Source organism: Protopterus annectens, chromosome 11.part0 (assembly GCF_019279795.1).
Source record: "Protopterus annectens isolate FY-2018-M chromosome 11.part0, PAN1.0, whole genome shotgun sequence".
Taxonomy (NCBI): domain Eukaryota; kingdom Metazoa; phylum Chordata; order Ceratodontiformes; family Protopteridae; genus Protopterus; species Protopterus annectens.
This window is the reverse complement of record NC_056745.1, coordinates 1492851082-1492867044: the sequence shown is the minus strand read 5'-3', so window position 1 is coordinate 1492867044 and position 15963 is coordinate 1492851082. Positions and strand designations below refer to the sequence as shown.

The window sequence follows — 15963 nt, the reverse complement described above, 5'->3', positions numbered from 1 at the left end:
TTTAGCAAGTGTAAAACAGATAAAATTAAAAAATAAAAATAAAAACATTTAGTGAGTGTAAAAATAAATGAGACAGACAAGTGTGGGCATGCATATGTGTGTTCATGTTTCTATTTGCTTTGTGAGTGTGTGTGTGTGTGTGTGTGTGTGTGTGTGTGTGTGTGTATGACAAAAAGAGAGCGAGATTGATGGGTCTCTGGCAGCAGTAGTAAAGAGGCTCAAAGAAATCTGGATAAACCCTAAAATAAAGAGGGGAACAAAGGCTCAAAAACAGGAACAGATATTAAATACATCTCTTATAAATTTTTAAAGTTGCTTAAATAACAGGATTTGTGTTAGCATGAATTTTCTGAGGGAAATAAAGTCTGAAACTCAAATGTAGGTTATTTAGTGACTTCAATCCCAAAGGACTGGCAACAAACCACACATTTTAGGAGTAAGGGAGCAAAGATTTCATAGAGCGTTACTGAGCTAGTGATGCAGGGGCCTTTCTAAGTCAATATTTTTTCCTTGAAAGAATAATGATGTCCTGCATCCAAATAGGACATTAGGGACCAGGCATTTCTAAGCTCCCCCTTGTCCATAAGGAAAATCGTGTGCCAGGCCCAGAGTAACTTTCCTATTCCCCATTCACTGCTCTAGGTTGCTCTTAACCTGGGTAATAGACAATCTCAGCTTCACATGGATGGAAAGCCTGTTCCACAGGAGGGGTAGTCTCTGGGACACACATCTGTCTCCAATATGTTCTGTGTAAGTCAAGTCCGAATCTTACCTTCTTTGAATCTTACAGAAATCCCGAATGCAGCCCAGATGATCAGAGTTTTTAGCAGCTTATGTACTTGATGGGGTTGGCAAGGAGGATGAGCGTACCTATCCTGGGAGGAGGGTCATTGCTAAGTGTCTCTAAAGTGAAGGATACAGAGCTCATTGAAAAGATTCTAAGCTGGGGTGGGCAGGAGGGCAACAGTAGGCAAGGCCACCTTATGGACCTGACACAGGGCACACTCTAAGGGTACTTAACCATTGCCTGCCCAGCTTAACACTGATATTAGCATTTAAGAGAGGGGCTTTGGACTAGGGAAAAAATGGACATCTAAGATGATGGCACCATTCCAAGATCCTACCTCATTTCTTGGCTGATTGTAAAACCCAATAAGTTGAGTCCCTGGATATGAAGGAATAAATGAATCAACACATCAACAAGAGGGTAGCTTGACAGTTAGAGTGTTAACTTAAAAAAAAAAACAAAAAGAGAGACTAATTTATACGAAGCTGTAGCTCGGTTGGGGGTGGGGACAGCAGTACAAATTTTGAAAATCTTGGCTATACCCCTGTTCCACAGGACAAGAGATGATCAGTTTTCGTCAAAGTTATAGAAAGTGTGAAGTCCAGTAGGGTTATCATCAGCATTGATAAGCCAAAGAGGACAGCTGCAGTAGGTGCAATCTGTAATGGAGCATGACTGGCTGTTTATAACAGTTTAGGACTGGACATGCTTGCAGTACGAGTATTCATTTAAGCAGCTTCCTAAACTAATGTCTTTAGATGTTAACAGCTACAGTTATCAGGTTATTCTTTTCTTGTCCACAACTTAAGAGAAGACGCTTGATTTTTTTGTAATCCTCAGCTTTGAAGGGGCAACTGCCTGGTAGCTTCCTCTGGGACTAATTAAGCCAACTGAAATAGCTAGGGCTCTGAAATCTCCCACATAAAATGAACACAACCTGGGATGATTAACTTTTAAGAAAGATAAAACAAAACAATTGGCATTAATTTCACCTCTGTACTTTTCTTCATCTTACTACATATCTGCTTTAGACATCAGAGATCTGGTTAAAATGAAACATATCAAGTGCTGAACAACTTCATGAATTTATATTTTAATAATTTCACTAAAACATTTAAATGTGCAGTGATGGCCAATGCCTTGGTGAGTGTTAAAAAAATATGTAAATAAAAATTAAAAACAAAATTACCTCTCCACCTGTGCTGCCTGTAGTCTTTGTTTCTCCATAGGGATTAAAGATCGTTGGTGGTGGTTTATTACTGTAGGCTTTGTGTCGCATTTCTTCCATTTTGTCATTAATTTGTTTTAAGGGAAACATGCATAAAGCAGACATCCTGGAGGGTTGCTCTTTATCCACTTTCTTAAAGACAACAAACAGCACCTTATCGTGTGTTGTCACATCGCCATAGTTACCTGAATCAGACATGCTCCTTGCTAATTCTTCACTAGGATTAGTGACATATGCAGACTGTGCGATGTTGAATGTGCTACCATCACACTCCAAGGCAATGTCGATGTATGAATAGAAGTTAATATCGATTTTGCACAGGCGTGCAATATAGGTTTTGTTTTTGACATCAGGTTTTTGTTCTACTCTGGACAGGATAAAGTAAACATGTTCATCTGTTTCAAACACAGACAAAAATCGTGGCTGATTATGTGTACGGTCCTGTTTATAAACTAAAGCCTCAGAGTTTGTCTCAAATGGCACTTTATCACTGCCTGGAGTTGTATCCAAGAGTCTAATGCTGATAGCAAGCCCATTATCTGACTGTCCATTGCCTTTCGCGACGTACATGAGTCTATTATCTGATACAGTAGTTATCAGACCAACTGTTGAAAGGTTCTCATCATTGGTTACAACATAACATTTTTCTCCCTTATCTTTCACATAATAGAGCTCGTTACTGATGTTTGTCAAACTCCTTAATGCACACAGTCCTCTGAAGAGAGTCCCACAAACAACCACCCTTTCTTTGGGTTTGTCCAAGAGCAACAGCTTGACATAGTTGTCTGTCAGTTTAGCATTAGGACAGGTAGCGATCTTAACTGGAGGGGTACACGTTTTATCATCATCCTCAGGGCCTATTACGGCTTCGTGCTGTAGCTTTAAATCTTCCGTGAGCTGGAAAAGTCTGTTTACTGCTCCAACATAAACTGTACGGGTCTCAGTGTCCACAACAAGCTGAGTTAATTTTACGTTAGCTAGAAACGTACTGTTCAGTCTGGATGCAAAGACAAAAATCACACCTCCAAAGAAGTAAATTATCCAAAACCACATATTCATTACTGCATTCTGGAAAAAATAAACACAAGATCTAATTAATTTCATCACATACTACAAAAATGTACATCAGTCAAACCATAGACAAAGGAGGTAAAATGCATTCCTGACTAGAGAGAACCAACAGACTTGACTTAACAAGACTGGCTACTGTAAAAAGACAGAACCAGTTCTACACTTGAATGTGCAAGATATAGACATTACACAAAGTACACTTGTGTACCTACCATAAATGTAGATGTTCGAGTGTATTCACTGTTGCAGTCATTACACTTGGGTTATCCTGCTGGCAGGCTACCCGCAGTCAGCCTGAATTCCAACGTCTAGGTCCGGCGTTGGTTGCTGTCGACTCTTCCCTAATGTCAGTGCGCCAGGGGTATAAAAGATGCAGCTGACGCCATTTTCTTCAGTTTTTCTTGCCCCAGATGTCAGGTGCCCCCTGAAGGGTAGGCTAAGAAATTATGCCAATAAAAGAGCATGCAGTAAAATAAAACAATCTTCATCCACAAGCAAATACACCACATAGGTTGCATAGAATAGAGAAGTATAGATAAGTCCCAGCAAAGAAAAGGGGGGTGGTGGGTGGGTAACCTGGACTGCAACAGTGAATACACTCAAACATCTACATTTATGGTAGGTATACAACTGTACTATGTTCATCGTGTTTCACTGTTGCAGTCATTACACTTGGGTTGAATCCTAAAGCTGAGCTTGGGTGGCTGGGCCTAAATAGAATTAGGAGTGGCTATGAGGCCCTGCAGAACTGCAGTGGCAAAGCCTGCTCTGGATTTAGAGTAAAGAGGTAAGTGGTAGTGCTTGGTAAAAGTGTGCACTGAACTCCAAGTTGCAGCCTCCAAAATGTCCTTGGTTGGTACTCCTCTGAGGAAGGCTGCTGAAGTAGCTGCGGCTCTGGTTGAGTGTGGCCTGATGCCCTTAGGCACTGATTTGCCATGTTGAGAATAGAAGAAGCAAATGCAGAGGGCTATCCATTTGGAAACAGTCTGCTTTGAAATAGCTTTTCCTTGAGATTCTGCAGCATATGCCACTAAGAGTTGCTCAGACTTTCTGAAAGCTTTAGTTTTGTCCAAGAAGAAGCGTAGCTGTCTGTGTATGTCCAAAGAATGTAGAAGTCTCTCCCCCTTATTCTGTGGGTTTGGATAAAAGGTAGGCAAATGAATTGTTTGATTAAGAGCCACACTGGACACTACCTTAGGCATAAATGTTGGGTTTGTCCTCAGAGAAACCCTGTCCAGATGGAAAATTATGAAAGGTTCAACCGCCATTAGTGCCTGTAACTCTGGGACTCTTCTTGCTGAAGTTATTGCTAAGAGCAGAGCTGTTTTCCATGATAAGAATTTTATTTCAGCTGTATTGGCTGGCTCAAAAGGAGGCAGCGTGAGTTTTTCCAAGACAAAGTTGAGGTCCCATGCAGGTATTGGTGCTCTTCTTGGGGGTCTTATATTTTTGGCCCCTCTGAGGTACTGCCTTAGTAGTGGATGTGAAAAAAATAGGTGGGTCCATATTGTAATGAGCTGAAATGGCAGAGGCATGGATCTTAATCGATGAAAAGGATAGGCCTTTGTCCAGCATCTCAGTTAGGTATTGTAAAATCTGAGGAATATTTGGTATAAGCATGTCAATTCCTTGTGCCTGGTTCCAAGCACAGAATATCTTCCACTTTTCTGCATATGATTTTCTTGTGCTGGGCCTCCTGGCCTCCAGAATAACATTCATAACTACTTTGGAGAGAGGTGTGTTCTGAATGGTTACATTATCCGCCATGCAGCCAGATTTAGGATTCTGAGTTGGCTGTGCAGTATCTGATTGCTTTGTTGGGTCAGTAAATGAGGAATATGAGGCAATGTCCAGGCTGGGCCTTGAGACAAGCTCTTTAGGATTGGGTACCAGTGCTTGCGTGGCCAGTCTGGGGCAATCAGGATCATGTTTGGCTTCTCTTGTCTGACCATTAGGAGTACCTTGGGGAGGAGAGGTAGTGGAGGAAAGGCATATACTGTAAGGTTTTTCCAACTAAATGATAGAGCATTCACTTTCCATGCTAGCTTGTGATACGTCCTTGTGCAAAATCTCTGTAGTTGGCAGTTGTGAGGGGAGGCAAACAGATCTATGTCTGGGCATCCCCATTTCCTTGTTATTATGCTGAAGATTTGTGGATCTAGTTTCCACTCATGAGGATCCATGAGGTTTCTGCTTAGTTCGTCTGCCAGAGTATTTGTCTTTCCTGGCAGGAATTGTGCTTGCAGGTGTACTTGATAAGTCAATGCTGTGTCCCACAAAATCATGGCTTGTCTGCAGAGGGGGTAGGAATGCATGCCTCCCTGCTTGTTTATGTACCACATGACTGTTGTATTGTCTGTCTTTATCAACAGTTGTCCTGGATGAAGCAGATCCTTGAAAGCTGTCAGGGCATTCTGGACAGCCAGCATTTCTTTTAGATTGATATGAAGATGCATTGGGCTTGTGGGCCATGTGCCCTGAATACATTTTCCTGCCATGTGGGCCCCCCCCAGGCATAATCTGATGCATCTGTTATTACTGTCTGCCTTGCAGTGGGTAGAGTGAAAGGCTGTCCCTTGTTGTGGTGACAGGCCTGTGCCCACCATCGAAACTCCTGTTGAGGGCAGGGAATAAGGGTAATTAGTTCTTCCAGGCTGTGGCAATGTTGAGTCCAAACACTTTTTAGATACCATTGTAGTTTCCTCATATGCAGTCTTGCATATGGAATTAGTAGAATGCAGGATGCCATGAAGCCCAAAGCCTGCAGAATTTTTCTTGCAGATAACTGGGGTTTTGTTGCCAACATTTCGAAGTAAGATGTCAGTTGCCTTTGTTTGTCTGGTGTGAGATAAGCCATCTGGGCATTTGTATTTAAGCTTGCACCCAGGAATATTATCTCTTGAGAGGGTACTAGTTTTGATTTCTTTTCGTTTACTGTGTACCCTAGGCAAATTAGCTATCTTTTAAAAATGCCAGATGCTTTAGTAGAATGTCCTTGTTCTCTGCTTGTATAACGCAGTCATCCAAGTAGGGATATATTTGTATTCCTCTTTGTCTGTAAAAGGCAATTACTGGTGCCAGGCATTTTGTGAAGACCTTGGGTGCAGTAGATAAGCCAAAGGGCAGTGCAGAGAATTGGTAGTGCATTGAGCCTGCTATGAATCTGAGGTATCTTCTGCAAGATTGTCTGATTGGGACATGCAGGTATGCCTCTTTTAGGTCCAAGGTTACAAGCCAAGCCTTCTTGCCCAGCATGGGCAGAAGCTGCTGCAGAGTCAACATTTTGAATTTTGGAACTTCCAGGAAAGTGTTTAGAATAGACAGGTCCAGTATTGGTCTCCAGGCTTTGTCCTTTCTGGGTACCAAGAAAAGTCGTGAGTAAAATCCTTGTCCCCGCTCATATAGTGGTACTCACTGAATGGCCCTCATGTCCATGAGGGATGAAACTTGCTTTTGTGCCTCTGCCCATTGATTGTGTGGCAGGTCTGGCATGCCTTTTACCTTTGGCAGGGTGTGAAAGTGGAACCTGTAACCCTGAGACACTATATTCAAGACCCATTTGTCCTGGGTGATCATGTGCTAGTTTTGTGAAAAAAGTGCTAGGTTTCCCCCTAAGGGAGCCTCCAAACGATAAGTGCTTGGTACTGGTAGAGGAAAGTCATTAGGACTGTTTGTCTTCTCCGCTTTTGAAGGTAGAAGCAACCCATTGTTTAGGCCTGTATGAGCCTTGGGGCTGGGATCTGCCCCTAGGGCATCTGTATCTGCCTCTTTGTGGCCTGACACTGGAAAGGACCAATTTTTTGAAGGCCAGTTCCTGCTAAATCTGGGTGGCTGTACCTGTAAGAAATCCTTAACTGTCTGCATAGATTTCACTTTATCCTCCATTTTCTTCAAGACCACTACTGCCTTAACACCAAACAAAGTATCATGCTGTAATGCAGCATCTAATAATTTTGCTTTAATATGATCAGGCAGATTCTGTTCCTTTAACCAAGTATGCCTCCTAATCGCAGAACCAGTTATAGCGGCCCTACAAGAGGCCTCCAAAGAATCAAAACCCCATTGCAAAGTATGTTTTCCCACTTGTTCAGCTGCATGCAATAAATCCTGCATTTCCTTGTTTTCTGGACATTCAGAGTTAGTCAACATTTTCTGTCTGAATAGTGACATTAAGTTTTGCTGATATTTAAGCATATGAAATTGACAATTTAAAGCCCTTACAGCCAAAGTAGCAGAAGTGTAAACTTTTTTCCCCCCATCTGTGCAGTGCCCTTGAATCTCTATCAGAGGGAACAGGGTTTTTAGCAGTGGAAGCCTTGACTCCCTTAGGACCCTGAGATATGGTTTCTGGGTCAGCAGCAGGGTTTTTGTATAGAAATTTATGGAAATCTGGGACCCTGTAGTATCTGTCTGGCTTAACAGGTGCAGGGGGTATAGAGTCTGGAGACAGGCTGAACTCCGAAAAAACATCATCTACAATGTCCAGAACAGGGGGAATAGCAAGGTGCCTGTGCTGAGGAAGTAAAAGAAAATCTCTGAGCCTTTTCTTTGATTCTGAATAATCCTGGCTCTCCCAATGAAAGTGCTCCCTCATGGTATGCAGGGTTTCCCCAAAGGAGAAATCTTCAGGAGGAGAAGCTGAAGGAATAGATTCTTCAGCATCAGAATCCTCATAGGGAGGAATTGAGTATTCCTGATCAGAGGAGGAATCAGAGGAAATGGAAACCTGATCTGAAGATTCATATTATGTCTCTTGCCTAGGCCTCTTATCAGGAGGGGGATGGGAACCCCTGATCAAAGTAATAAGGTCTTCGGCCATTTTGAGCATCTGTTTTTAGGCATGAAGTCTGTCCTGGAGGATGCTGTACTTGTTTCCTTGTCTTTAGAGCTGCTTTTGTCTTTGGCTTTGAAGCTGAAGATGGCTTTACATACAACTGTGTAGGTCTGAAAACACCCTCAGAAGCCAATTCCTGCACAGCGGCTCCAGACCCATCTGAGGGAATAGTTTCCGAGGATCCAATACCTTGAGTTTCCAGAGGCCCAGTCGGCTCCACGTGGGAGTCGGAAGCAGCCTGTGGCTCTGAGGTAGCGGGTGTCAGGGGCTGCGAAAGTGCCTCACTGAGAACCGGCAAACCAACTACTAGCTTAACGGAAGCCTCGATGATTTTGGACCTCAGATGCCTGTCCTTGTCTTTATCCTTGCGTTTTTTGTAAACTCCGGTCGGCTGTTCCGCTGGCATTGTATAATTGAATCTTCGGCCGAAATAATGAAAGGCAAAATCGTACCGACGCTTAATAGTGCGTTGGTTAAATTTAGCACAAAACCGACAACAAGCAACGTCGTGGTCAGGGCCTAGGCAAGGAATACAGTAAGAGTGAACATCCTTATGAGGTATTTGCTTCCCACAAGAAATACAATTGTTAACTTTTTCTGACATCGGTTTGGAGCAAGAAAAAAAAAGTTTCCCCAACGGGGTACTTAGCTTTAATGAAGACTTTGAAATTCGATTTCGAAAATCTCAGGAGTTGGCCGACCAGCACTTGCGAACTGCTTTTGCTTCGGACACCGCGCGGCAAGAAAGACTGAAGAAAATGGCGTCGGCTGCATCTTTTATACCCCTGGCGCACTGACATCAGGGAAGAGGCGACAGCAACCGACGCCGGACCAAGACTTTGGAATTCAGGCCGACTGCGGGTAGCCAGCCAGCAGGATAACCCAAGTGTAATGACTGCAACAGTGAAACACGATGAACATCTAACACAATCGCAACTGGTACTGCAATACGACCCAGTCAAAGTTGAAAGTGCTTCAGGTGAAGAATTTGTGACAAATGTTTAAAACAGTGTCCCATCTATACATTTCCATCCTGTAAATGGTCCACAGGTGTCTCCCATACCAGGGGTTCACCTGGATTGCTGTTTCATCATTTCAAAGCACACCAGCCAGGAAAAAAGGTTTCACAGTATGACTTATTGGTCAAATAATAACGACTTAGTGGTCATCAATACTAACGACTTACTGATCAATACTAACGACTTATTGATCAGTACTAACTTATTGGTTATCAATACTGACTTATTGGTCAACACTAACGACTTAGTAGTCATCAATACTACCGACTTATTGATCATCAATACTAATGACTTATTGATCATCAGTACTAATAACTTATGGATCAATACTAATGACTTATTGATCTTCAATACTAATGACGTATTGATCACTGCTCTGCTAGATCCTCAAAGCCTCTGACTTACCAGTGCTCAAACTTTGTAAAGAAAGGAAAAAAGCACTTGCATTCATCCTCCCTGCAGAGTTACCCTGGTGGGTATGAAGACTTCTCATGAAAAGTTGCAAAAATTTTTATAACTCATCTGTTACAGCAATTTAGAAACTAAACAACACATTTCTATTTTTTCACATCAAAGCAGAAGTAATAATCAAATAAAAACATGTAATCTAAATCTCAGTCAAAAGCAACAACCTGTGAACAGTGATAAAGAGGACAGTTGCATGTTTTTGGCAACATTCTGGTTTTGTTTCAGTGAAATAGTTCTGTATTATTCTGATATCAGGTGTTAACTCTGAACAGCTTCTTTGGGCTTACACTGGTTTATTTTTGGAATTCAGGAACTGACATAAGCTATCTTTACATTAGTGCAGTTAAGTGTGGATGGTGTACACCTCAGGAAAATACCTGCAAGCTAGACATGAATTTGGGAACAGATTCTGGTTGCTGGCATGACTGACTAGGGGAGACAGGATGGAACTGTTTGAAGAGGTGGGGTTCAGAGAGAAAAAAAAATACAAGTGCATCTGCTGGTGGAGACCAGGAGTCTTGCAGGACATTGTGACATCATTACACATACCTCTTTCTCCCAAGCTAGGGATTCCAACTGATTCAGCAGACAAGGCTCCTGGTGCCACATAATGTATTCTCCTATAGGCGCTCTCTGTACCTGGTCTCTACTAATGCATACCACAAGTCTGACTTCCCAGATCATCTAAGGGTCCTCCTAGTGACATGGTTATCACCACAGGTAACCTGGTAAGGAAAAATTGGGGGATCCAGTACTGGCAAATTTGGTAACAAAGGGGTTAGCCAGACCTAAATCGGCTGAATAGGAAAAAATATATCTAAAAAGAACAATTTGCCATCAATAAACCAAAGCAAATGGATCATTAATCATAAAATTAACTAATAAATGTCCAATCAGGAATGTTTTTAACATATGAATTTAAGCATGCACATATCATACAAGAGACTAGTCTGTCTTTTTACCACAACACGACTAGCTGTCATGTTAATAATGATAAAGGTACATACGTATTATTGTAGGAATAGTTCAACAATGACCATATTGAAAACAGATTTAGTCATCTCTACTGTTTTTTCTTCTTTTCTTCATCCTCACTGTCTGTTGGTCATTAGATCCCCCCACTAGAGCAACTTACCCTTTTGTTCTCCCATTGCTACGGCAAGGGTAATCTGGAAAGGGTCATCATTTAAAAAGCCAGTAGGGGTGGTTTGAGGTTTGGCCATTTTATTTATTTTCTATTATCAGCCCTATAGTCCCTGCACACAATCAGAAAAGCACCAGGGAGGGATGTGCAGTGGTCTGACTAAGAAGTTGTTCCCTCACTTCATTAATAGATGGCCCTCCAATCTCCATGCTCATCTTCCCAAAGCATGAAGAGTGGCTTTCCAAGTCTCCATCGGGAGAATCACACTATCCTGTATGCCCAAGTGGAATCAGCTCTTCCCCGAGGGGTGGGCCACGGTGCTTCCCTCTCCTTCTCCACTGCAGGAGCCACTAACTGAACCCCACTCAGCTGGGCCACAATCAGGACTCCATCCCTCTGGGCCACAGAGCCTGGTATTACATCTCAAGTATTAAGATAAAATTAACTCAGTGTCAATGCACTATTACAAAATAAATTATTGCAATCTGAATAGCAATAACACATGCAACAAAATTAGATTTTCTTCCATTTGTATTTTGGAAATGTTTTGATTTCAAAACCATCACTCAAGTTCAGACTTTTGTAAAGACTACAAATATCCTGTACCTAGCACTTTTCTGAAAAGCTGAAAGTTTTCAAATCCTGCAATTTCTAAAACAGAATTTGTTGGTGTCAATTGCTGTACTCTACAGCTCCTTTGCTCCTTGATGAAGACGTCTAAACAGGGTACTCCTTGATGAAGATGTCTAAACAGGGTGCTCCTTGATGAAGATGTCTAAGCAGGGTACTCCTTGATGAAGATGTCTAAACAGGGTGCTCCTTGAAGATGTCTAAACAGGGTGCTCCTTGATGAAGATGTCTAAACAGGGTGCTCCTTGATGAAGATGTCTAAACAGGGTGCTCCTTGATGAAGATGTCTAAACAGGGTGCTAGTGTTTGTCCTCATTCTGTGCTCTTACATGTCCGATGATTCATATTCTTAAAGCTCCTGACGTTTTGCCTACATGGTAGCTTTACACTTGCATTTAACTAAACATGCAGCATTCATAAGGAACTGCTGAAAAACTACTAAAGAGACAGCAACAGAAAAATATTAATATTTAAATAAAATACCATGACTGCATATTAGACACCCCCAACCATCTTTAGTACCTCATGGTGTTCAGTATTAAGGTTTGGCCAAATGTCTCTCCATTGCCATTAACCATTTTGACTAGAGTGGTACCAGGACTACTCAAAGCTGTTTACTGACAACCGTCATAAAAGGTTATTGATGATCCAAACCTCAAACCCGTATATCCCTCTCAAGTATTTTTCTTTATAACTCCTGACAATCTTACTTATACTTGCATCCTTTGTTTAAAAAATATATTTACTCAGACATTCTAAGGAACAACCCCTTTTGATGCAACTATACTTCACTTGCTATATGCATTCCCCAAATGCCTATCAAAGTATTATGGCTGTTAAACTGCACCCCCTGCTCCCAACTTAAACATACAATTTCCTTTTCATGATTTATTGCCAGCATAGACTATGGACCAACAATGACCGATCACTGGGAGAAAAGGTTGTTGGAGAATCTGCTTTTCAGTACTGCTGTTGAAATCAAAAACATGAGCTGACATTTGTGCCAATCTGACTTGTGGCTCTGCAAACAGGTACCAATTTGTTTGCATTCCACTAAAACATTTTTACAAAACTAGGAATGTTATTTCTGAAACTTTCAGATATCAATACATTAAAACAGTTCCTGCTTTTAAGCCTGGCTCAGTAGCACAAAAGAACAATGTGTTGGCAGTGATCCAGGTAGCCAGGGCTCCAATCACAGTGATCCAGATAGCCAGTGTTCCAATCAGCAGCCCTGCACTGGATGTGTTGGCAGTGACCCAGGTAGCCAGGGTTCCAATCAGCAGCCCTGCACTGGATGTGTTGGCAGTGCCCCAGGTAGCCAGGGCTCCAATCAGCAGCCCTGGCACTGGAAAAGCCAGGTGGAGAAGGATTGTCGTGTCACCTTTCCAAGGGGAGGGATGTATCTGCGTGAGAGAGTTCACATGCGCACACACACTTGGAGACAAACATAAGGCAGTGCAACACGAGTCCACAGCCTTGCCAATAAAATGTTTCAGAGACACAATGAGAAGCCACACGTACATCAGAGGCATTCAGAAGCAAGATTCTGCAGGACTTCCTTGAACTCATGTTTCCACGTCTGGTAGTGCTTTGTGGCAATTGGGAACTTGACTATGCTCCTTAACAGTGGTCTGGACTGTGCACCTGCAAGCCTAGGAGCAAGGTATGAACCTTCCCTGTGTGGCCAAAGCATCACTGAGAGGATCCCAGCAATGTGAGCATCCCATCATACAGCAAGGGTTATTATGTACAGTCTGTTAATTTGTGAAGTGAGCATTATTAGGTGCTTGAACATAGCAGCATTAACTTTAAAGTGTGCCTTGTTAAAGGTTTATCTGCCTGGGTCTCAAGGCCCCTCTGACTGCTGACCTGGTATTGCTCCTATATCCCTAGGTATCCCTGGTGTCACTGCTGGCACTTATTTTATCCATGCTGAAATCTGACCATCCAGAACAGGCAACATTACTGTTTACTGAAATAGATATGGATTCCCTTCCATCACTGTGCAGGTATAAGCACAAGGGCAGCAAAGCACAAGTCAATCTGTTCAGAGATGCACTGATTATGCACAGCTGTTCTTGCTATTTTTGCAATAATCAATCTGCAGCTAAAGTGAGGGAGGCATATAATGGATCCCAATGGCAAATGTGAAACAAGAAACAGCAAGTGTTTGCACAGCTAAGGTGCACTTCCCCTAGCTGGGTACTTGTGATGATGTAATACAACACACACAAGACAGACATGTGTCCCATGGTGGTGGTATGCTGCACAATGAACACTGATGTGGTTACTCCATAACCTGGGCTGAACCATCCTGGCAAACAAGGACATTCATGGACCTCTAGTGCCAGCAAAACAAAACAGGGGAAGCAAGCCATGATGTGCATCCAGCTTTAAATTATTATGACAGAGAAGGTATTGTGTGCTTCTATATAATCGATATACAGATCCACATAAATATATATATATATATATATATATATATATATATATATATATATATATATATATATACACACACACATATATATATATATATATATATACATACATACATACACACACACACACACACACACACACCTCTGCAGATGCAGAAATACAAGGCAGAAATCTCCCAAAACAAAGGAATAACATCACGGCTGGCACACACACAAACTGCACCGGCAGTGATTTTCAATGGTAAACCAACTGTCAGCATTTTGTTCCTCAGTGATTTTGTAACTCTACCATCTGACTTACAGGAAGAGGAAAGTACAGCTGTGTACGCTTACCATAAATGTAGAATGTAGAGTGTATTGTTGCATTCCTGACTCTTGGGATTTCCTGCCATGAAATTCCTTGGCCGGCCCGACTACCAGAGGAAACTGTTTTCAACTCTCAGGCTGGAGGATTCCCTTACCGATGTCAGTAAGCTCAGGTATAAAGGAAGCCAGCCTGCATCATCACTTCAGTATTTTCTTGACCCACGCAGAAAGAGCCCCCCAAGTGCACCCTGGAAGGAGCAAGTTAGTGTGGATCCAAGGAGGCCCCAAGTGGACCTAAAGTGGGCCAGGGTAGAGTTAACCCAAACCAGGGTTGGGAGGTGTAGGGTCCTTGGCTGATTGCAGTAACCTATTTAGTAGGCTGAGGGGTGGTATGTGGGAAGAAAACTGCAACAGTGAATGCACTTGAACACCTGCATTTATGGTAAGTGTACATAACTGTACTATGTTGCAATCCTGACTGCTGGGAAGATTCCCAAAACTTTAGAGAGGGTGGATGGAGATTAAGAGAGGATTCCTGCAGGACTGCAGATGCAAAACCTGCTCCAGATTTGGAAAAGGTTGGCAGGGTGGCCTAATAGTTAAGGTATTTGCCTTGCAAACACAAGGTGCAAGGTTTGAGTCTCACAAGGGATAATTGGTTAGGCTTAAAATGGCTTGCAAGGGCAGTTAGCTTAGTACTAAATCTATGAACCTAGGTGGTAGTGTCTTGTGAAGGTATGAACAGAAGACCAAGTGGCTGGCTCCAAGATGCCCTTAGTTAGAACCCCTTAAGGAAGGATGCAGAAGTAGCTGTAGCCCTAAGTAGTGTGTGACCTAATCAAATCAAGGGCTTTTTGCCAGGATGGCTGTAACAGAGGGAGATGCAGTGGGAAATCCACTTTGAAATAATCTTTTTAAAATCTGATTTTCCTTCCAAGAAAACAACCAAAGGATCCAAATGCTAAAATGAAATCCAAGCAATCAAGTATTAAAGTAATAAAATCTGTATTTTATTCTAGCGCCTCCATGTAACCATCTTCTCGGAATACAGACCAAAAAATAGCATTGCTTTTATACATCCTATTCATCAATTAACACTTACAATTATCTAATTATATCATTTAATAAGTTTAAACACTTCCAATTTAACTCATTATTACGTCCCACAGGAACTAATTTATTGTATTTTAAAATATAACAGTGTGGAAGTGGAAGATTTTCAGTCCATATATCTCTAGTTAATCGCTGTATATTAATCAGATCAGACAATAGTAGAAGTAGTGAAGTTCATAGGTTCGTACTAAGCTAACTGCCCTTGCGAGCCATTTTAAGCCTAGCCAATTATACCTTGTGAGAATCAAACTCTGCACCTTGTGTTTGTAAGGCGTACACCTTAACCATTAGGCCACCCTCCCAACCCCTTGAACTCGTCTTAAGTCAAAACAAAACAAAAAACCTAATAATAAAAAATATGTAATTGTACAGCATTATCAAGTATTCAAAAGTAATCCAAGCAAGGCAGGCAGTCTGTTTCCAATCGAACATCCTTTAAGTACACAGACAAGCGATCCAAGTAAAAACAAAAATAGAGCAATAATTTCCTCACAAGCTTTCTAAATATATATATATATATATATATATATATATATATATACATACACTTTTTATTAGGCATGAGAGTGGTTTATTGTGCTGTAAAACAAAGTATTATTGGTACACGTTAAATTCACATCCCTTTCCCCATCAGTGTGACATTCAAGCTGGTCCTGCCCTACTTAGTAGCTGTCATAATAATATTATAACCCTTATGCACTTTAAATAAAATTTATAATGATGTGGTACCTCTTATTTAACCAGATTATTAAGTTTGTGATTTTATCCAAGACAATATACTAAATGGTTGGAAATATGTCAACCTTAGCTCATTTGGCAATCAAAAAATATACATAAATATATATACATATACATTTTGCATGTAAAAACCAATTTCTACATTCATAACCTATTGTTAAAGATCGCTTTCGTCCTTCTA

At 41.5% G+C, this 15963-nt stretch overlaps 1 protein-coding gene across 1 annotated transcript in view; it reads right to left on the bottom strand.

Moving 5' to 3' along the window:
• Nucleotides 1-1937: 1937 nt before the first annotated feature.
• Nucleotides 1938-15963, bottom strand: part of LOC122815095 (plexin-B2-like) — a 368973-nt gene continuing 354947 nt past the window's right edge. The window contains exon 4 of the mRNA XM_044087337.1: nucleotides 1938-3083. Within this exon, the coding sequence (XP_043943272.1) occupies nucleotides 1938-3074 (1137 nt within the window). The 5' untranslated portion in view covers nucleotides 3075-3083. The remainder of the gene's footprint in view (nucleotides 3084-15963) is intronic.